Source organism: Monodon monoceros, unplaced genomic scaffold, assembly GCF_005190385.1.
Source record: "Monodon monoceros isolate NGI ecotype Baffin Bay Population unplaced genomic scaffold, NGI_Narwhal_1 Super_Scaffold_18, whole genome shotgun sequence".
NCBI lineage: Eukaryota > Metazoa > Chordata > Mammalia > Artiodactyla > Monodontidae > Monodon > Monodon monoceros.
The window spans coordinates 93265649-93288382 of NW_021703774.1; the positions used below are offsets into that span (position 1 = coordinate 93265649).

The 22734-nt window shown below is 35.7% G+C and overlaps 2 protein-coding genes across 7 annotated transcripts in view; one reads left to right on the forward strand and one right to left on the reverse strand.

Annotated features, from left to right (window-relative positions):
• Positions 1 to 3600, forward strand: part of SASS6 (SAS-6 centriolar assembly protein) — a 52157-nt gene extending 48557 nt beyond the window's left edge. For 2 of the 5 annotated variants that reach the window (XM_029227899.1, XM_029227898.1), the window contains exons 16-17: positions 1476 to 1570; positions 1675 to 3600. In XM_029227899.1, coding sequence (XP_029083732.1) covers positions 1476 to 1570; positions 1675 to 1781 — 202 coding nt within the window. In that variant the 3' untranslated portion in view covers positions 1782 to 3600. Of the gene's footprint in view, positions 1 to 1475; positions 1571 to 1647 lie in introns of all 5 variants that reach the window. The other 3 variants (XR_003794366.1, XR_003794367.1, XM_029227897.1) reach the window with 3 other exon arrangements.
• Positions 3601 to 3863: 263 nt separating this feature from the next.
• Positions 3864 to 22734, reverse strand: part of MFSD14A (major facilitator superfamily domain containing 14A) — a 49619-nt gene continuing 30748 nt past the window's right edge. For both annotated transcript variants that reach the window (XM_029228145.1, XM_029228144.1), the window contains exons 3-12: positions 21332 to 21394; positions 20470 to 20597; positions 18345 to 18459; positions 15136 to 15354; positions 14735 to 14848; positions 13925 to 13996; positions 8823 to 8935; positions 7544 to 7641; positions 6330 to 6493; positions 3864 to 5239 (exon numbers count right to left, since the gene is read on the reverse strand). In XM_029228145.1, coding sequence (XP_029083978.1) covers positions 5033 to 5239; positions 6330 to 6493; positions 7544 to 7641; positions 8823 to 8935; positions 13925 to 13996; positions 14735 to 14848; positions 15136 to 15354; positions 18345 to 18459; positions 20470 to 20597; positions 21332 to 21394 — 1293 coding nt within the window. In that variant the 3' untranslated portion in view covers positions 3864 to 5032. The remainder of the gene's footprint in view (positions 5240 to 6329; positions 6494 to 7543; positions 7642 to 8822; positions 8936 to 13924; positions 13997 to 14734; positions 14849 to 15135; positions 15355 to 18344; positions 18460 to 20469; positions 20598 to 21331; positions 21395 to 22734) is intronic.

Consider the following 22734-nt stretch of genomic DNA (forward strand, 5'->3'; position numbering starts at 1 on the left):
TTAAATTCCTCAGAGTTGGCTGTTTTGCTTTTGTTTTCCTGTATGGCTGTGTCTGTCTCTAGAAGCTTTTTGTTTTTCTGAGTAATTGCTTCCAGTGTAAAGTAAACTGAGAAATCAGCTGGTTAAACTGTTAGAATTCTGGGGTAGCTAAGAGTAAAAGGGTTTGTGAGGTTGCCCCCTAGCCAAGCTAACATAAATAAGCTTTAGTGCCAATTTGTGACTTCTGTTTTGCCTACTCAGAGATTCTTTGCCTGTTTTTTTAGATCTTAAGCAGGTTTTATGTACTGAAGTTTGCTGAATCAGTGAGTTGTAGCTAGTCAGCAACTTATAGATGCAGACTTGTCTCTCTGGGTAGTCTTTGTTTGTAATACTGTTTTCTTATTGTGCCTTTATTTACTTAAAATGTAATCGCTTTAAGGCCTGTCTGCTGGCACCCATTATCATGAGCTATCACCATCCCCAGTATATTGCAAACTAAAAAATTACTGTCATGGCTCAAAGAGGCTTCTTATTCCAGCTCTCTTCACTCATTGGCTCCTCTAAAATTAGTACCACGATGAGTATTAAAATAGTTAATGTTTATGAGCCTCTGTTTTTTAAAAGTGAGAATTCTTTGAAGTCCAGGAATGTATGTGCTTGTTATATTTAAGCTCATATTTGTTAGTGGCAGAGCACCTAGAATTCATATTAATGGTAGAACACCATGATGTTTATATGTTTACCTCCATCATACACACTAAGAACAATTTTACTTACAGATCATATTTGTGGTACAAAATCAAACATAATCATGTGTCCATAAAATTGGGACTGTTCAGCTATTTTGAGATTTTTGTTTAGAATTGGTTTGTTTTGTTGTCAGCTAGTAACAAGTGGCAAAGGTTAAAGAAAAAATTTAAAATTGGAAAAGACACCTATTCAGCCACTTAATTCTTTTCTGAAAATTGGGAAAAGACCATCATTTAATTTTAAAGATAGTATGTCATTGTTTTGCAAGAGCCCTGAACTACTTCTTGCAGGTGTACTAATATAGAAACTGTTAATACTAGACAGATTTAGAAAGAAGGAATATCGTGGTTGAAAGAGGAAAAATACAACTACAGAAATATCCCCTCCTTTGTTTTTTCAAAATTTCATATTTGTATTCATCCGACCAGAATTCATTATTGTACAATGTGTATTAATGTTTAATAATGACAACTTTGAAGCATAACAAAATTTTGAGGAGCTTTTGGTCAAAGGAAAAAGATAACTTACTCTTTACTGGGAAGAAGTATACTTTGGCTTATGAATAGATAAATTATTTGCTTAAGAACCCAGTGAAAAATGGGATTTGTTTTGAACAAAGCTATAAATATAACTTATATTATTGTATACATAGTGTATGTATGTATATAGATTAAACATTCAAACTTTACTGAAGAGAAAGTAAGAGTTTGTTAAAATAAGTAAATAATTACTATTTTCCTTTCAAGTGGTGAAAATTTAGGGCTGGAATCCAAATATCTGAAGAAAAGGGAAGACAGCATTCCTTTACGTGGGCTCAACCAAAATCTATTTAATAATCCAGGTGAGAAGACATTTCTGAAATGGATTGTACACTGTAGTTTAATTAAATGTATTATATAAAGACTTAAGTGAATGCAGATAATCTTTTTTTGTCCTCATTTGCAGACCATCAAAAAGACGGCACTTTAGGAGCATTACAGACATCTTCCAAACCCGTAGTGCTCCCTTCTACATCTTCAGCGTATTTCCCTGGGCAGCTACCAAACAGTTAATCCTAGTGTCATCTTTTACTTTTATTGAAATTTTAGAAATTCAGCATGGTTTTAATATAGAAACAACACAGATGAAATTCTGAATAAGTAAGTTTCAAAGTTTACTTGAGCTACTGTATTAGATTGTTTGGATCCTTTAAGTACTGCTGTCGTTTATGCAGTTTAGAGGGGCATATTTGTACTAGGGAATGGGTGAAGATTCTTTTTAGTTTGGAACATGGTGTTTTGTAGAATAATAGTATGAATTTTATTAAACTAATCCTTAGAAATTCTCAGAAGTTCTAAGGAAAGAGTTGATCCTTGTGAGGGACATTCTAATCATATTCAATAACTCAGTTAATTAAAACCTGCTCAGATATATATACTAGTATGAAACCAAAGAATGCTATCAATTCATTTTATCATTTTCATTAGTACAATAAAAGTTTTAAATTTGCCACCTGAGAATTTTAAGGGAAAATAATTATCTCTTGAGATATATTATTGATATTTACAGTAAAGGGAAAAGTCCTGAAATTACCTTAAATGAATAAATTCTTCATAGCAAGTAAATATTTTCCTTGATACCTTTAAATTATCTTTTGAATAAGTCTGTTAAGTAATTTTGATAAATTTATTGTACAGAAAATCTTGGACAGTCTAATTACATGACCAGATTAGGTACAAAGTGCTTTTAGTCATTTGAGGTGCAGTTTATGGATTTTAATGCTTCCTGGAAGTCTACAGTCATCCAGTTTTTCTCCTTCATTTGGAGTTTTGTTTGTTATGCAGTTAAATCTGTATTAGTGGAATATTTGTTTTAAAAATTAGTACTTACACAAAATATTTACTGAGAGCATCATGAATATTCATTTTGCTTATATCAAAATAGGTTCATTTTCATGTTTGCTTATTAGTAAAGTAGGCAAAATGAATAATGTTAGAAGTTACAACTTTCTTCTCTTCCCTATAATGAAAAGTTTCAAATAAGAATTGTTCCTTGGGAAAAATGAGGTAATTTAAAAAAATTCACCCAGGATCACAGGGTTGCATTTTGTTTTCTTACAGACAACCATCCAGTAGAGTAGCATTCTCTTAAGAAAACTCTAAATCATTTTGTTTGCAGAGATTGCTCATGCTCATGTGATACTTAAAAAAAATATTTTCAAGGACCTTATTACACACATGAGGAAGAGAGACATTTCAGGATATTGATGACCTACTAATGTTATTGGCTTCCATGGTAAGACAAAAAATATTTGCTAATTTTTTTACGAAGCCACAGTATTGAGTCTTTCCTTATGATACTTTTGAAACTGCTGGTAACCACAAGCTGTCTTAAACTAAAAAATTTAATAACCGTTATTAGGTAGTCACTTTTTATATGTATTTTTTTGTCATTTAGATATACTATATTAGTAAGAATACTCAGTTATAATAACTTGAAAGCACTAATAATCTGGAAAGAAACTTTCTGGCAATATTGGAATCTTTCCTGTAAATAGTATGTAATATAAAACTTTGTGACAAGGGTTTGGATAGGATACATGACATACAGGTAGCTCTTTTTTTTAAATATAGATATCCTTTTCCATATCCACACATGGAAAACTGGGAGAATTCCCAAAAGATATAGAGATCATTTTGATATCAAACTTGCTAAAGACTTTTTGGTATTAAATATATATACACAGACTTTCGAGTGTGCTAATTATTTGCTCTACCTCTTAAACTTTTATTTGAAATTGTTTTGCTGTGTGCAGTTGTACATGTGTTAATAATCAAAATATTGCATTTAATGTATTTCTGTAAACTGTGAGCTTTGTTAATAAAGTATTAATATTTTGGGAATCTGACATGTAAACAGTATGTAAAAACAAACATAGGACTGACCTACAGCACCTGTGCTTAGAAAATTAAGTACTTACAGTTAATTTATGAACTAAGTTTTCATTGCTTTTGTCTTCCTACAACAGTATTTTATTGAGGGAAATGAAATGGATTCGAAGGGAGAAGGTATAATGCTTTGATTTGTTACTGTAAAAATATAGTAACAAAGCCAAAACAGGCCTCATAAGGGAATCACAGATCAAGACTTTCTTTAAAAAAAAATCATTAAAATATTTAATTTTATTAACAGAATATTTACATTTCTTTTAAGACCTTATTTAACCATAGTGAATGTTCCAAGTTTAAAAAGCATTAAGCAGTAACCACACATAAGATGAAAACAGTGTAAACTATACAATACTTTATGTACAATTTTTTTACAAAGTAACACTTTTTTAAATAATATAACTGGACACAAAAATATACACTTTAGAGAAATTCACATCAGTAATTGTATAAAGCTCTCTTCTAGGGTCCTGAAAATTTAGGACAAACATTAGCTCTGTAAATAAAGTGTTACTGTGACAGTCCTGAAAGGCCACTATATATATTTATCTACATATAGATATCACATTGACATTTTCAAGGCTACCAGCTTTACTATATAATTTTTAGATTATGTATTCAAGTGTTGAGGTTCTTATGATTATGCAAACATTAAAAGAATAGTGGTATAGTATAAGTAGCTGGGGAGCAAATGCGAGCCAGCATTTAGATTTACAGGCTCCAAACACCCCAATTTAAATTCTAAATGGCTGATATTTTCTCATTTCAAAAACAGTAGTGAATAATGTTTAAAATAAAATTACTACAAACAAGCTTGAAACATGATTCAGATTTAATATTTTTCTTAAGAGTTTTGTTTTTTAAATGCAAACAGTTCATTTACCATTTCTTTACTTTAGTGCATCTGCATTAAGGCTTTGAATTATTTGACCCAAGATTTTACAATATTAAAATCTGACTCACGATTTTACAATGTTAAAATGAACAGTTCCACACTATACTACCTACTCTGTCTCACTGCGAGTCAGCATAAATAGTTAAAGCTCAACACCTGAAGGAAATGGTAGCAGAGACATTGCTAGTATCTAAGAAGTTACATATATAGTTTTAAGTTTTAATTAAAGGATGTATAATAAAACAAAAAGCTTAATGGCAAGAAACTGGTGCTAATAAACAAAAGGTTTCTTTTCAAAAGAAATTGTAACATCTTTGGAAAACTGTCCAGTTCTTTTCTTTAGTTCCCACGGAGTTCATGCAGATACATCTCTTAAGACAATCTTAAAGTACATTGTAGATGGAAATGGAATGTACGTCCAGAACTATAGGTGAAAACTAAGACCTGGGTGCTGATAGAAAAGTCTTCCTGATTTCGGTTGTCACACATTTGTGTCCTGGAGTAAAGGTTCTTTGGCCTCTCCTGGCGCTTGTGCACTATGAGGATGGCTGTGACTGCCACAGTGCTTTCTCCAGCTGCTGGACCTTAAGCTTAAATTGGTATGTTCCGGAATAAACAAGGCAACAAGCAGAGCCAGCAGTACTGAACAGGCTCCAAAGAGGAAGGGGGGGCCAGGGATGATGGAATTCTGAGGAAGGAAAAGAGAATTAGGATTTTTGCAAAGACTTCTTTGTTCATAACAAGAAATTGCTTATCTTTTAGTAGTAACTGATTGCTGTGAATTATAAGCCGACTCCTCTCTTTCTTCATTAAAGCCACAGTTAGAAAAAACATTCCCTTTTCAAGGGGAAAAGAAACACTGTCACACTCTCAACGTAAAATTCTGGGGGATAACAGCTGACCCAAAAAACAGCCAAAAGATTTTTTAAAAACAAATACATGCAAAAATATATTGTCATTTATAGCATAAAATCTGAACACATTCTATGAACCTTCACTTAATTTGTTAGTTCAAGAGGAAAACAGGGAGATCTCACAAGTAAAATCAAGTAGCATATGATATTAACTACAGTAGCAGAATCAATTACCATTTTCTTTGTTAAAAAGGTAACTACATTCTCTAGTGACTGAAAGTAAGGAAAACACAGATAATGTCGTTACCATGAGAAGAATCAAACAGACCTGTGTTTTAGCCCCAAATCACATTCATTCTTAGCAAAAACTTGCACTGCCAGTTTTACCTGTGTAGAGCCCACAGACAAACATTCTTTTTTATTTAAAAGTAGTCTTAACTGGTTAGAAGATTAGTGTAGAACTCTGCTAAATACAAGGGAACTAATGAATTGTTTGTACTGGCTAAAGTAATGTGTTTCGCTGTTAATGTTTTCAGTTGTATGGAGGGGAGTATAGCGAGCAAGTGAACAAAGATGTTTACCAGCACCGAACTGACTCTTCTACAGAAGGCAGACCTGATACAGGGAACCTCTAACATTCCAGAAGCCTCAGATGAAAGACAAACAGTAGTATAGACAAATGGCTGTTACCTATGCCACTAGGTATACTAAGACAAACTAGAATACATAAATAATTTTTTAATTATCCAGGGAAGAAAAGAACACAGCCAATTTTATAAAGAATTACGTATATAGGAGGACATAGTCCCTTAGGCTTTGGTTTTAAGTGTTTTTATTCAATCTAAGAATCTCAAATAAAAGCTTTAGTGACCAAAAAACATCACCTTTCAATCCAGCCAAATGAACTATATTTTTATAGTTTACCTGTTCAAAGTGGTGCTGTGGGCTTGTGTTTGTTCCCAAGTCTGTTCCTGTCATTGGCAGTTCTTTAAGTTCCACATGGAATATGTAGAAAATGAATCCATAAAGGGCTGGTCCCAGACCATTGCATAATCCTCTAATTCCTGTTATCATCCCTTGAACGACACCTGAATTGTTTAAACAAGTTATTTAGTGTACCACTTATTTTTTCCTACCCTAGAACCGATACAAACATGAAATCACTTATTCTAAAGGCAAAACTTACCAGACACTAGCAACTTACTGCAGTGGCATCAAAATTACTTAGAAGCTCTACAAAGTATAGTGAGCTATCTGATGCAAATGTAAGCTCAGGTCTAATGTAGAAACAAGGGGGCAAAAGCACTGTATTTCCTTTAAAAAAAAAATATGTTGGCTCAAAATCAGCATGAGTTCATAAGCACAGCTGTTAAAAATTCTGTCCCCAAGCAGCTACTTAAGACCCCAAATATAGCCCCTTTTTATAGAGTTTGATTTTTGTTTACCTCTGGGATCTTATCCCAAATTTAAAATGCAGCTTGATTTGGCCACAGGCCTTTCCTTATTTATAACTAAGTGACCTCTGCCACTCTTTTGTAATGCCCCTGTTTTTCCTTTTGACATAAACAGGCTTTTCAAAGAATTATTCCTCACCTATTAGTATTTTAAGAATTAAGTGTTCCTGCCACAAAAGTGTAAGACAATAAAAATACATTTTCTATGTGTCTTAGGTGACAAACATACAGTGTTAATGAAAGGGTTATCTGCATATCCCTGAGATGTCTAGAACATCATAGCATATTGTTTATGTAATAAATAAATGGTTAGTGAATATAAGGTGACTAATTTACAGTGAGAGACAAGGTTATCTACCTAAGGATAATACCCTAGAATCTGCTTTTCCTCTTTACAATGAAAGCAATTTATTTATTTTAAAAAAATTTTATTGCAGTATAATTGATTTACAATGTTGTGTTAGTTTCAGGTGTACAGCAAAGTGAATTGGTTATACATATATCCACTCTTTTTTAGAGCCTTTTCCCATTTGGGCCATTACAGAGTATTGAGTACAATGAAAGCAATTTAAAATTCTCTACCCTGAAGATACACTTATGTTTCAGAACTTAGGAAAGAGACAGAACAGAGGATTAGAATATTCTGTATTTTTAAATAATTATCATTGGGTCTTATCAACTCACCTTGTTGATCAGCATCAGCAGTTCGTGAGACAAGTGCACTGACAGCTGGAAAGGTAATGCTAGACATGGCTGCCACTGCCCCAGCAGCCCACATCATCCTGCAATCAAAAGCAGCAAAACAAAAATAGTATGTTATTATTATTCTCCATTGTACCTGTCAAAGTCAAAATACATACTTAAGTAAGAGAAATGGCTGTGGTACAGGAAAAAGAACTATACTTGCTCTTCCTTCTTTCCTATGTGACTGGACAAGTCACTTAAAAGTCTAACCCTGTTTACTCTTCTAGAAAGCAGAAAAACAACGACTTATTCACAAGAATGCTGTGGGTTTCAATGTAGAATTGGGATATCACACATCACATCTAAACTGTAAAGTGTGTTGGGTATTATTTCTGCAGGACTTGGGCGGGTGGGGAGAGAATGTTGAGAAACATCATTAAATGTTTCCAAACGTTCACTAGTAGAACGGCAGGGTTCCCAGAGACCTGTGATTCAGTGCGAAGAAATCACTAATTTGATCTAAATGTGCTACTGGCTTGATGTTTAAAAGAAATGTTTTCGATAAATTGTGAGCACCTCTTTTGCAAGGCTAGACAGAAAAATAAAACATCCATCAAAACACACTCTTGGTGCTTACTCATATCCAAGTCCAAACAGAGATGATGGGTTCAGTTGAATGAAACACTACTGCACATTGTGGAGTTCAGTCCTGTAATACCTGAGCACAAAGGTGTGCATGCACAACCTGACAGCAGCACTATTACCATCACCTCCCTGCAGGAAACCAGACTGGCAAGAAAAGCAGAGAGCTTTCCCAGCATAAAGCCGGGACCAAAACAACTGGACTTCTGGTTTGCCATCAGTAATGATCACTGGTGTTACTCAACTTTTTTTTCCTAACCTTGCTGCTTTGGGATTACATGTGTTTTTCTGACAAACTAAACTGGATTAAATGCTCATTAGAAATTGAAAAACTCCATCTCATTCAAAAACCCAACCTGTTGCTTAGATACAAAATGTCACTCTGCTATCCTCAAGCCACTATAGAGTATACAAATACACAAGTGAGAAAGAAACCTGTGTTATATACACTTTGAGAGGAAAAAAAAGCATATTAAGAGACAGATTAAAGTCTAAGCCTTAATTGAGAAGCAAATTAAGAAATATAAAAAAAAAAAAAAGAAATATAAAAGTTTTGTCAGTTACACCTCAATAAAGCTGAAAAAAACAAAAACACGGCAAACACCAAAATTAAGAAAATTAAAATATTTGTACCTACCAAGGTTCTGAACCGAAGCCATACCATGCCAGCTGTAATATTTGAAATCCCAGACCCAATAAAATGGTGTTCTTATTTCCAATTGACCTCATAAGTAAACTCAAGACTATGGTCTAGAAAATATGAAAAATCAAAGTGGCTTATTAGAATAGAATAAGCTTTTTAATACTGAAAAGAAAAAAAGCTATTTGGTGACCTATTTCAATCTATATTATAAAAGGACTATTACCACTTTTCTACATTTTGGCTTTTCAGCAACAATTGCCCTGAATATATCTGAGACCATTACTCCAGGTCATATAAGCAGATGAAAGGTGCCTCTGCTGACACAGATCCAGATTCAGGGAAAAAGTCAGAAAACTGAAAATAGAAAAGGTGAACTTCGTGTTCAGTACATTTCTATTGAGGACCACTTAAAATCAGAAATTGTAAACAGTAGGGTTGAAAGGTTCTAACTCATGGTTTACAGATCCCTGTTATGTAATAGCTTTAAAAAAGTTTTTACAGATCCAAGTTAATCCAAAACGCTTATTCTCCTGACTAAATAAAGCTGAAACAGTATATCCTGTTTGTGAACTCATATATCCTTCACCTAAATTAACCTATTGCTGATGCTTTTATGAACAGTAGATCAGTTTAACAAGTATGACTTGGGAGTCGTGTAGGCTAATAACTAAGAACACAGCCTTGGGAAAAACAGACTTAATCATCATTTTGGCTCTAACCATGTGACCCTGGGCAAGTCACTTCACTCTGAAACTCAGTTTGGTCTTTTAAAAGACTGTGATAATAGTACCTATTTCAAAACTGTCATGTGAGTTAGATGAAATGATATACTTAGCATTGTGCCTGGCACATTTAATAAACAACATTATGAATTGGGTTTTCTTGCTTTTCTCTCAAAGTTAATAAAAATTCAGCAATCATTTGGGGACATTAGTATTAAACATACCCCTTAAGATAGCTATTAAGTCCATAGAGGAAGAAGTGAAAATAATTCAGGAAATCACTACTTGATGACTGGCTGATACTCTAAACTCAAAATTATCAAGTGTAAGTTTAAAATTCTTTAAATTGAGACAATCATTTAAGAGTTTAATCAGGCTTAATCACAAATAAGCCAGCGGGAAGCAAATGAAGATCCTTTTAAGGATTCTTGAACAATTAACACTCATAGCTTTCCTCTCTGAGATTTTCCCTTAAATCGGGTGAGCGTGAGATTGAATTCCACAAAGCACAGAGCCCTGGAGTACATTCTTCAACAACCACAGCTATGAAAGGGAACTCACCCAGAGCGAGCACTCAGAGAAGAAAAACTTCCTGTGTATATGATACTCTAACTGGGACATCGATTCTCTCCCAAGGGCAAGGACTTCCTTCTCATTTATCTTTGTATCCCCAGCACCTAGCATAAGTTCTTTTTTTAAAAAAAAAAAAAAAATTTTAAAGAGAACAGAGAACCAAGAGAGAGAACCAAGTCGTAAAGGTTAAAATGACTTATGACTTAACCAAGATGACACAGCTAATTAACAGTTAACTGACATCAACTTTGGTCACTCGGTCAACAAATATTTGCCCAGTTCCTACTGTATCCAATGGCTATTCTAGGTCTGAGGGCACTGACCCAGGTCAGAGTACTGGTCAGCAAAGAGATTACCTCCTAGTAGAGGGAAAACGGAGGTAAGCATACTTATCAAACCAGATAACTCCAGGTTGTAGCTGTTCTAAGAAAATAAGACAGGGTAATGTGATAGAGGTGCTGCTCCAACCAGGATGTGCAGGGAAGGCCCTTCTGAGGCGACATCTGAGGCGAGAGCTGAGTGAGGAGGAGGAGGAGGTATGTGAGTATCTGGGCAAAGAGTGCGCGGCTGCAGGTGAAGCAAGCACAAAGCCCTGGGCTGGAGTGTGTTCAACAACATGGAGAACGGAGGAAACGGGGGCTACGTCGAGAGCCTAGATTTCATTCTGGTTGTGACAGGAAGGGAATATTAAACAAGAGAGCACTATGGCTCAATTCCCACTTTACAGCAATTCCTCTGCCAAGTGGCAAACAAGCCGTAGGGAGACAAACATGGAAACAGACCAGATGGAGGCTACGGTCTTGGCTTAGACTAGGCTCCTAGTAATGGAGATGGTGAGAAGTGCTTCAATTCAAAATATGTTTTGGAGAGAAGTGAAAGGAGATACCATCTGATGTGCCGGATGTGGGAGAAGGAGAAAAAAAGTAATCAAGAATGGCACCAAGGTTCCTGGCCCCAACAGCCAGGAGAGTGGTGATGCCACTGGAACGAGATGAACAGCACTGGGTGGAAGGAAGCCAGGTTGCAGTCACAGCCATGTCAAGGGTGAGATGCCCAGCAGGTGTGTGACAGCACTGAGGAAATGTGTAGAACTATCTCCATGCACTCGTGTAAACGTTTATTGAGTGCAAATGTGAACTCGTGCCTGCTAGTGCCAAGGAAGTGATGGGGCCTATGGCAAAGCAGAGAGCAAAGGCCCGAAGGGGACAGCAACCATGGGGCTTCCACTGAAGGTCACATTCATGTTACCACATCTCCTCATTTGGGGGAGAAGCTGCATTTCCATATTTTCATATCACACCTCCCAATTTTTAAATGCTTACTACTACTTTTTAAAGTTTTAAAATCACTATGGGAAAAAACCAATGACCTCTAATTTAGCACCTGCTGGGCTGCAGGCACACTGCAGGGTGTTAGAGTGACCAAGACAAATATAATTCTGACCTCGCAACCCTCCCGGAGCTCTACTAGAGCTCACAAAGCTACTGAGGCAAAAATAATAAACAGAGGTAAAATTCATAATATGGTGTATTCTGTACCATGATAGAGATACACTCAAGTTAATATGAGAGCTCAGAGAAGGTATACTTAGGGGGTGAAAGGGGGATGCAGTAAGGACGGCAGGAACAAAGGCACAAGAGCAAGCAAGAAAATAAAGAGAGGCAGGCTCTGTGCTACTGGAGAGGAGAGTCAAAGACACTAGTCTTTCACTTAGAGGTCAACAGGGGAGAAGTCATTCTCAACTGTATACTTGCCATAAATGAGAGCATAAGCTAATGCTTCTTCCTTTGGGGCTATAAATTTTGCTTGATATTTTAATTCATATAATGACATAAACTTAATTATCAATATTTACATGCAGACTACATATGCCTATTCACCTGTTTTTGAAGTTCAACTAATTTTCTCACTTTGAGAAATGTGATTTTACATCTCAAAAACTATGCTTCTATGTAGGCCCCAAAAGCTGAATGGTCATTTAAGTACTGTATTCCTTGTAGACCATGTTTCTGTTTACAGTATCTGCTGTGCTAGCAATGCTGGCTGGGTCGTGGCTCATTCCTTCCAGATTCACAGCCCTCATGACCCTGCTGCTGCAGGGCTCTTTCCAACGCAAACCCAACCACGCCCCCTCCTGAGTTCACATGTCTGCCCTCCTGGATTCTGAGCTCTTAGGGACTGTTTTCCATCCTGTATTCCTTTGTGCCTGATGCAATCTACTGAGCAGAGGGAAAATTTCCTCTAAAGCACCTTCAACTCATCATTCAAGCAGTCTACAGTGTGCCCAAATTTACTAGGTGCCCACCTACAGCTTGCCTGCTCAGTTAAGTATGAAATGGAACTTAAGACCTTACAACTACTAACCTCTTTAAGTGTCATTATAGTAAATGTTAGCCTGTTCTCTTTAAGATCTAAATCAAATAAAATAGTAGCAAATCTAATCTCAGCAATATATGAAAAAGATAAGACATAATGATCAGGCTGGATTTATCTCAGGATTCAAGGTCAGTTTAACATTTGATAATTCATCAAGCTCTAGTCTTAGTACACTTTCCTTTGTGTTCAGAGGTTTTTTTTTTAAGCTATTTTTATATATGGGCAACAATATATTTCCCCCCAAAGCTAAAGAGCACATTTCTGAGGCCTTGGGGGAAGTATATTATACAATTTAAATTTAAATTTGAAGCCTATCACTAAATCTACCAGAAATTCATAAATGATGAGATCTGCAGAAGCAATCCTACCTCCAAGATGGTGAAACATCCAAGAGTACTATTAAATGGACTCTACTTTCCATTTTAAGAGTAGAATAAAACAGAAAAAGCTGCAACCTAGTAGACTGGATCTAAGGTGGGAAAGAGTGTTAGAGTAGATTGTTTACAGAGTCTGGAAAAAACAAAGCCCAACAGAAAGAAATGGGAGGGGTTTTTTCCACAGAAAGGAGAAAGAGTGGAACTGAGATAGTCTGAAGGCCAGATGAAATATCTCCTAAGAAAATCCAGATTCTTCTGTTGATTAATATCTTATTCATCAAACAAGCACCAGCTACCAGCTGGGTTTCCAAGATAAAAATACTTTCATGTCACTTCTCTGCTCAAAACCCTCCTATCTTCTTGTCAAGTCCTATGATGACCCAGAAGGCCGCACACAATCTGGTCCCTCTCCACCTCTCAGAATTCATCTCCTGACACTCTCTCCCTTGTTCACTCCACCAGAACCATACTGTCCCCTGGCTCTTTCTTACACATGCCAGGAATTGTCTTTCAGAGTTGTAGTTCTGTTCTGGCATATTCCAGTGGATTGTTCCTCCAGGTATTCCAGTGGATTGTTCCTCATTCCTTTGGTTCTCTGCTCAAATGTCACTTGTATCAGCAGAGCCTTCCCGACCCTCCCAAATAAAATAACATCCTGCCCCCAGCCACGCTCTACATCCCTTGTGCCCTTTTTCTCTATAGTTTTCATTACACCTGGTATGTTTACACTGACATGCTTACTCATTCTCTTATCCCACAAGAATGCAAACTTTACAACAGCAGGGATCATGAGCGCTTGACACATGATAGGTATTCAATAAATATTTACTGAATGAATCAATCAACAGTAGAACAAGACTAACGTAAAATTTCTGATTTTACGCAGGTGAATACTCTAGTGTAAATCAATAAACTGTCTTTCTGGTTTACACATCGTATGTTGATTAGTTCGTGTCAGTCCCCAAAATCTAATCAATACTACCTATACTAACAGAATTATGTTTCCGAACCTTCGAACATCTCTCCCTCTAACGAAAAAGAAACTCACCTGTGCAATAATGGAAAGAATGCCAAGGACTGCTATAAATGCTGCAACACTTTCTGGTGAAAATTTCATAATCTAGAAGGTTTCCAGAAAAAGTAACATTAATAAAATAAGCATAACAAATACCATACTAATGCAACTACTTGTATATTAACATTATATCGGCCAGAAAAAGAAAATGCAATTCATTTGTAACCAAAGAACTCCTCAGAGGAAGAATCTGGCTTTCACTGAGGACCAAAATTATAATAAGTGTTAGATACTGAAAATAATAGCTACATAACTTAGATTAAGTAAATCTAAATCCCGTAATTTTGATTTCCTAAATAGGAGACCGCTATCAAGCATTCAAAATCCATTTTACAAATAAATATTGCACCATTTTGTGCTTTTTACAAGTACTGATAAAGGCTTAATCTCTGCCTAGTAAGATTAGTGTCAAGGAGAAAAGAACTAATGCTCTTATTTTGGCTAGCTGCTTTACAAATATATGCTCTAAATCACAAAGAGACTGGAGCAGGTGAATGGATTAAAGCATCCTATCACCTGTATAAGCTACACATAACATAAACAAGCTCAAATGACACACTTTGACAGGAAAATCATCTCTTTTTGCTTAAGCCAAAAGTCTTCATAGAAATGCATAAGGAACGTCAGCCACACTGAACAGGAGGTTAATTCTAGTGAGCCATTATTTTTAAAATGATAGTCATTTCTAAAAGTCCCTGCTCTTAAAGTTCTCTCAAGATTAAATATTTTGTTTAGGCACTCAACAATGAAAGAAAAGTCCACCTTGGTAGAACAGAATTTTACCTGTCTGAGGTATAAAAAAAAGCTGGAATATTGGCCTGCCTCCGGTAAGTAGGAGAGAAACACCGTAATGCAGATCAGCAGCACTATGGAGTCCTGGCCCACTTTCTTTAAGGACTAGAAGAAGAAACAGACCAATACAAGGTTTTGTATCAAAACACTGAACTATTCTTAAGAACATACAGAGATATCGTCTGGCAGTGTATATACAGATACCTAGTTGTCTTTTTTTCCCCCCAGTTTATTCTCATCCTCCCCAAAAGTATTCTGAAAAGTATTTCAAAATATTTTTTAAAATCCATCCCGATGTTTTCCCCAAAGAAATATCCACAACAAAACATTAATGCTGCGCTGAATCACACATTCATTTTTTTGTCAAAGTGAATGAAAAAGCATATACTTACTGCAAAGGGGTCAGCCTGTTCCCAGGAAATGGGCGCTCCCCATGATGCGGGCCGCATCTTCTCAGGTAATGACTCCGGCACAGCAACAAGGATAAAACAAATATCTAGCAGAGCTATCGCTGTAGCCAGGACCACCACCAAGCTGTCCCCATACACTCGCCCAAGATAAGCGCCAATTGCAGGGCTGGTTACCAAACTTGCAGCAAATGTTGCCGAAACCTGCAACAAACCAAGATCAATAGAAAGAGATTAGGCAGGACATCTGGCTCCTTTACTTCCACACCACAGAGACTCTGACTTATGTCAGTCCTCCTGCTGCAGTTTCCCTTTCCTCCTCCTACCTGTGCCAGTTTTCTTATACTTTCTTCTTTTGCAGAAAGAGAAAAGAATTAGATTCTTAACTAAAAAATAAGTAATAACCTCTAAGATAGTGGCTTCAAACTTTCTTTTAAGCCTTGGAGCCCTCTGTTTAAATAAATCCTACTGACAAACTTGTAAGTAAAAACATTTTAAAATAAAAAACTGTTTTAGTTGAAGAAGGGTTGGGGGCCTGGATTACCATCCAAACACCCAGCCCACCCCGACTGCCAGGCATGCTGACCCCTAGGGTGCCTCCATAATCCCACAGTGCTCTGTGAACCGAGTCTAAAACAATACTCTAAGGAAATCCAATGCCACTGTGACTTTTCCCCCAATATTAAAGTTAAAATTAAATGAATGTTTACTTTGATACATATTTAAAGCTGGCTGAAATAAAGCTTAAAGACTTAAAAGTTTATCTTTTCAGCAGTAATAGTGTTAAGCTGCAGCACAAATCTGAACTTGGTCATCATTAGGTGGCAGGGTTAGGAAGAACGAGATCATCCATCCTTGGCATTGAGCCCATCTCTAACCATGTCTCTCTAACATCCTGAAGAAGCCCATACAAGTCTGGTGAAGATGCAGATTAAAGTATAGAAAACGGGGAGAAAAACTGTTAATCCCAGAAATATCTGGCCTACTGGACAGTGGCCTGCAAATCAACAATAGATGTGACAACAGGTAACAAATGATAGAGACCACATTCTTCAGAGGATAATTAGAAATTAATGTTATAGGTGCATGAGCTTCTGCTCCCTACTCTTGTGCTTTATTCTGTTTGTATGCTCTTTCTGACTTTTGCATGGAGGATTTAAACTTCACAGGAGTGCTTATTTACACAAGCACTTATTTGACAAGTACATAAAATTCTAATAACTATAAACATCTAGCTATCAACCCAAATGTTCATCAACTAGTGAATGGATAAACAAAATGTGGTATATCCTGTACAGTGGAATACTACACAGCAGTAAAAGGAACTACTGATATATGTATCGGCATAGATAAACCTCCTAAGATTATGCTAAGTGCAGACACAAAAGACTACATTTTGTATTATTTCATTTATATGAAATTTCTATTGAAAGCAAAACTACAGAGACAGAAGGTAGACTGGTGATTGCCTGGGGTCAGAGGTAAAGTGGAGACGGATGGCAGATGGGCCCAAGGGAACTTTTTGGGCTGATGGAAATGTTCTAAAACTGTATTGTGGTCGTATTTTGTTACAGTAGCTCTAGAAATTCATTACAGTGGACTGTGGTCTCAGAGAGACCTGGGTTATGAGCAGAGCTCTGGCACTGGAGTTGGGAAAGGGGCAATGGTTCTCACTGTAAGCGTCAGTGAGGTATCTGGGAATAGGAGAGAGCAAAGGTCTAATCGGAGTGCAGGTATTTCATGTCATTTCCCTTCTCCTCGATTCTCCTCCCTGGTGGCTATTTTTTTCTGGCCAGACAGAAAGATGACCACAAAGATCACTTTATTCCCTTTTATCTGCAGCCATATTATTTCTAGAAGATTGAAACTGTCATTTACTAGATGTGCCTTCAATACATAAAGCTTCCAGGTTGAAACTATTAATTTCAAAGATTTGGCTATGACAAAATAAATTACCTTAGCAAAAACAGAAACAACCTGGACTGTGGGCATGTTGCAAAGCTGTATAAATTTACTAAAATTGATTTAACTATACACATAAAATGGACAAATTTTATGGTATGTAAATTATATCTCAATAAAGCTGTTTAAAAACATCCTGGCTATCATTAACTTCATATCATTTAATGTTCTTGAGTTTACAACTGATAATTAGTTTTTTTGGTATGTTTCTCACTATAGGTATTTCCCTCCAAATCCTCTTAATTCCATGATTCTTTGTTATATTTTTTGATCTTTGAATCAAAGACAACAGACTCTCATAAAAGTAAGATTCAACCTGACACAATATTCAGTCCTTATTTAACAAAAGATGCTTGCTCCCTATCTGCTGAAGCTCATCACTGTCCTACTTCTGGCTAACAGTGATCTGTTAACTTATTTTATTTCTAGATTCGATAGACATTAAGTGTCCAGAATTTGGCAAACTACTGCCTGTGGGCTGAATCTAGCTATAAATGATTCTTCCACGTTAAAAGTGATATAAACACATGTCCACAAGCAAAAACAAAAGAATATGAGAGACAAACTTGCAAGGAGTAGTAAATAAGCCAAAGAGATCCAATGCAAAGTAAAATGAATATAGACAATATTGTACTATAATTATGTAATGTGATAAATATAGCTATAACAGCAATCATATTACAATATATAAATGGATCAAAGTAACACTTTGTGCACCTTAAAGTCAAATAATGTTATTATGTCAGACTTATTCAATAAAAATTAATTATTAAAAAAGCTAAGTTAAAAAAAAAAAAAAAAGAAAGAAAGAAAAGAAAAAATATGAGAGAGACTCTGTGTGGCCCAGAAAGCCACCAAGAAGGTTTGGGATCCCTGAGATGGGTGTTAACCTATTATATTTTAGATTAACCATTAAATAATAGTAATTTTAAAACTCATTACATATTAAATAGTTCTTTTAGTATTCTATTAAAAAGAACTTATATAAGGTAAAAATATTCCACTGTAATTTCAAATCTGATATGTGTGACTAATACTGACTGAATGAAAATATCAAAACTTACATGGCTTTGTACTAAAAAAAATTTAATGTAGTCTAATGGATGATTTTATTATAAAATGTACTTATGCAAAAATAAATCTTATAATGCAAAGGCTTGCACTCCTTGTAATAAAAGACAATAACACGGTGTTTTTCAGCAGACACAAAGGTACAGATTAAAAATACATACCAGTCCATAAGCCATACTTCTTTCATGTTCTTGGGTTATATCTGCTACATATGCAAATACCACAGAGAAAGTCACTGCAAAAACCCCAGAAACAGAGATAACAGCAAAGTACCACCTAGGATTGAAAGACAATTGACAAGAAATGGTTAGAAAACAATTACTATTACCTTAATCTTCACTTTTATAAGTGAACTAATGTACGTATAGCTAATTTCAGTCAACAGCTTACTAGGACAGTTCATAGATTAATTCTTCTATAAATCATAAGCCCCAGATATTATGTAAACAGGGCTAGATGTGGGCCTTCGATAGCAACTCAGCTACTATGCGGGAATACTTAAAATTAGAAAATGTATTCAGGTCAATTTTTTACCCAATTGTTGAATTGTTAAGTGGCTTTGTTATTGTTTCTACTAAAAATAGCAACAAACTAGAGTCTACTATAATTCATCTATTACAATTTCCCATCATAGTACTACACAAAAAAACAAAATCCAGTAAATAAAACTGAGGGACAAGTTAGTCTATATTTATCTTGAGTCTATATATAGAAACTAGATGTTTTTCCATAAGTTATCTTTAGTTCTTCAAATGTTGGCAAAACAACCTGTATGGCAGTGTCCAAAATAAAATGAACAAAAGCTACTTTAAAAAGCAAATTACATTTTGCTATACATGATTCAAAAATACCTGGCTGAGAATAAGAAGTCTCTATTGTAATGCTGATGTTTAGTTTTTAAAATCAAGTGAAATCATATTGCACTTTCAAAATATCATGCTACCGGGACTTTATTGCTTACCAATTTTTTTCAAACATGCTGCTTTCCACAGCAAATTAACTTGTTCATGCCCTAGATTTGTTTGGTAAGATTTCATTTAAATGATTAGCATTCATCAAGGGTTTGGCCTTCAGAGTTATATCTCACCTATGAGAGGAAGGAAGATCCTGCCTCATAAATAGCCCTGACCTTTCTAGATTCACCATGGAAATACAGCCGATCTATGATATAGAATTAACTAACATTAATATTCAAGTAGAGTAGAATATTAGTCAAAGAATTAAAAAATCTACAACTAAATTGGGCTCTATTATCTTGGGAAAATCATTCTCTTTGTGAGCTTTCCCTCCCTTCCTCCTCAGTGGAAGACTTGATTTTAATCAGGGTGGCCAAGAGCCCAGCCTCTTGTAACTAGGAGCAGCGTATGCCTGAAATCTGACCAAACAGACGCAAGCAGAGGTTGGGTGGGAATTCCATAGTTTCCCTAAAGGAAGGCAGTATGCTCTTTGTAGCCACTCCTTCCATCTTTTATGCCTGAAGGTGACACAAGCTGGAGCTCACTTAAGCAGCCATCTGCACAGTGAGGTGATAGTGGAGGATGGCAGAGCATGAAGACAGAAAAAGTCTGGTTCCCGGGAACTGCCCTACCAGCTCTGGACTACTCAACTCCAGACTTCTTTTATATGGAGAGAGAAATTAGCAGTGAATTTCCTTGTTTTTAAGAAACGATTATTTGGGACTTTACTGATATATAACAAAATCTATTCCTAATTAATATAGATAATGATGATAAACCTTGTGTTTAACATCCTACTTAAGAAAGTAAAAAAGTTAGGGCTTCCCTGGTGGAGCAGTGGTTGGGAGTCCGCCTGCCGATGCAGGGGACGCGGGTTCGTGCCCCGGTCCGGGAGGATCCCACATGCCGCGGAGTGGCTGGGCCCATAAGCCATGGCCGTGGAGCCTGTGCTCCGCAGCGGGGGAGGCCGCAGCGGTGGGAGGCCCGCGTACCGCAAAAAATAAAAAAGAAAATAAAAAGTTAGCAACCCTATCCAGTACCTAAAATATTGTTTTGAAATTTGGGCTGTGAAATCCAAAAGCAGATTAGCTGGTGGTCTACATGCTTCCTATAGTGGCATCTAGTTCAAAAAACTTTATTACTTACTGTTATATTACTTAGCTACTATATTTTTAAAGGCCCTTTTATCTGTATCAAAGAATAAATGTATTAGAAAAATAAATTAAAAACCTACATAGATAGGATGGAAAAAAAGTGGAAGAAATAAGGGAATATTCAGAAAACAATTAACAGTTGATATTTAGTTGCTATAATCTGAATGTGCACGTACCATGGGCTGATCTTCATTAAAGGAATTGGGGCACACGTGAAAAATACTGTTAGCAGCAAGAAGGATTTTCGGCCCCAAACATCAGAAAGAGCACCAATAAGTGGGGCACTGAGGAATGACAACAAACCCTAAAAAAAGTTAAATGAAGAAAATACATATACTATGTATACTGATGAGCCAAAAATAAATCATTTTACTACCACAGAAGAATTTTAAACAAGTTTATTTCTAAAATAAGTATATCACCAAACTTTAGATAAGCAACTTGTTTCTTGTCTGTATATAATTTTTCAATTTCCCAAGACCATACAGAACCATCTGCGGGCTGTGGTAGCATATTAAACACAAAACGTTCTAATGAATTCTCAACCACAACTCTAGCAATTCTAGAAGGAATATCATATGCTAATTATCAGTTTATAAACTTGTTGATCAAATGGAACGAAGAGTAAAGAATATGTAGAATAATCAAAACTTTACCATATTGATATATTTTATACTCATGCATTTTTTAAATAGTTCTTTTCTCTTCAATCTATATTCTTCTTGCTAGTTTACAAAAAGCACTCAGATCTTTGTAATGAAAGTGCCAACACATAAAACACAGGGGAAATTTGTTATGATGTGGTTTATCATTATTATACATAGTTGGCTATATGTAAGTCAAATCATATTTAAAACCCAGTTCATTTAAAAAGCGCTAAGTAATCCCCCAAGATATACTCCAATTGTAAAAATTAATACTTAGGAGATTGATCAACTAACTTAATAAACTGGCAGAATTACATATATTTACATAAGTATATTTGTGCATGTTTGTGTACATGCATATATATATATATATATATATGATTGATCCTACCTTTACTCCTTGAATTAGGCCATTCATCAGAAATGTATGTTTAGGGAAGGTTTCATGTAATACCTAAAGAATAAGAGCAAAATAAAAAGCTCATGCTACATTTTAGTCCTAGTAAAACGTAAAACATCCCTTCATAACACAATCCAATTTTATTTCATATAAATTTTCAGGTTTGTATGACACTATGCATATGAGTAAATACTAATAATACCAAACATTTATACGGCATTTACTATGTCACAAGGCACTAAATTGGGCACTTTATCACGTTATCTCCTTTCATTCTTCGTAATGGCCCTATTAGAAAACTGATACACAGAGAGGTTAAATGTCTTATCTAAGATCACATAGTAAGTGGCAAAACTGAAAGTGACCACAGGAAGTCAAGCTTGAAAGTCCATGCTTTTAATCACTATGCTATCCTGCTTCCAACATATAACCGACTGACTTTTAACTCCCTTTACAGACAGATGTATTATCTAAGATAGGAGACTAGGAGAATAAATAGGGAAATTTTAATTGCCAAAAAGTGGACCTAGAGATTCCATAAGGTAAGAAAGAAAAAAAAAATCCCAACCCATGAAAATGTATAACAAGTTTCTTTATCCTTTCCAAGGCCTGGTCTCAAACCACATGGCATCAGTTTGTTCACTGGGTAACAAGTGAACCATTGGGAACTCATTGGTTGAGAAAGTAACTGGGGGAAAGGTAAATAAAAAAATAAAAAGCAGCAACCACCATTTTCACAGCCTATGTATCAGAGGCTTTATATATACTTTTACTTAATCCTAACAATATTATGAATTAGATATTACCACTTTACAGATGTGGCAACTGAGTTCTTGCTTGACTTAAAGCCAATGCTTCTTCCATTATACCATACTGTCTCTCAATAAAAACAATAGAGAATGGCAATGTGGGGAATGAGACAGGTCGGAAAATCTTCTCTTTAGGAAGAAAAACTATGCTGGTTGTACTTTCTAACATCATGCAAGTAAAACCTTCAGAAGGATTAGAAGGCTCGCTTTTCTTCAGTTACTCTTCTGCCAATAGCTAGAAATTTAACAAAAATTAGCTTTTATGTAAAAATAAAATTAGAAATGTTTAGTATTCAAGGAAAATCACTAATATGGGAAAAATCACATATTTATGATATTCACATATTTTGTGATTCTCAACGGAGGGTGATTTTGACCCCCAGAGGACATCTGACAATGTCTGGAGACATTTTTATCATAACATGAGGGATCGGGGAGGGCGGGGGTCAGGGGAAAGAAAATATGTTACTGGCATCTATGAGGTAGAGGTCAGGAAGGCTGCTGAACATCCTACGATACACAGGTCAGCCCTCCCCCACAATTATCACCTGGCCCCAAATCTCGGTAGTTGAAAAACCCTATTAT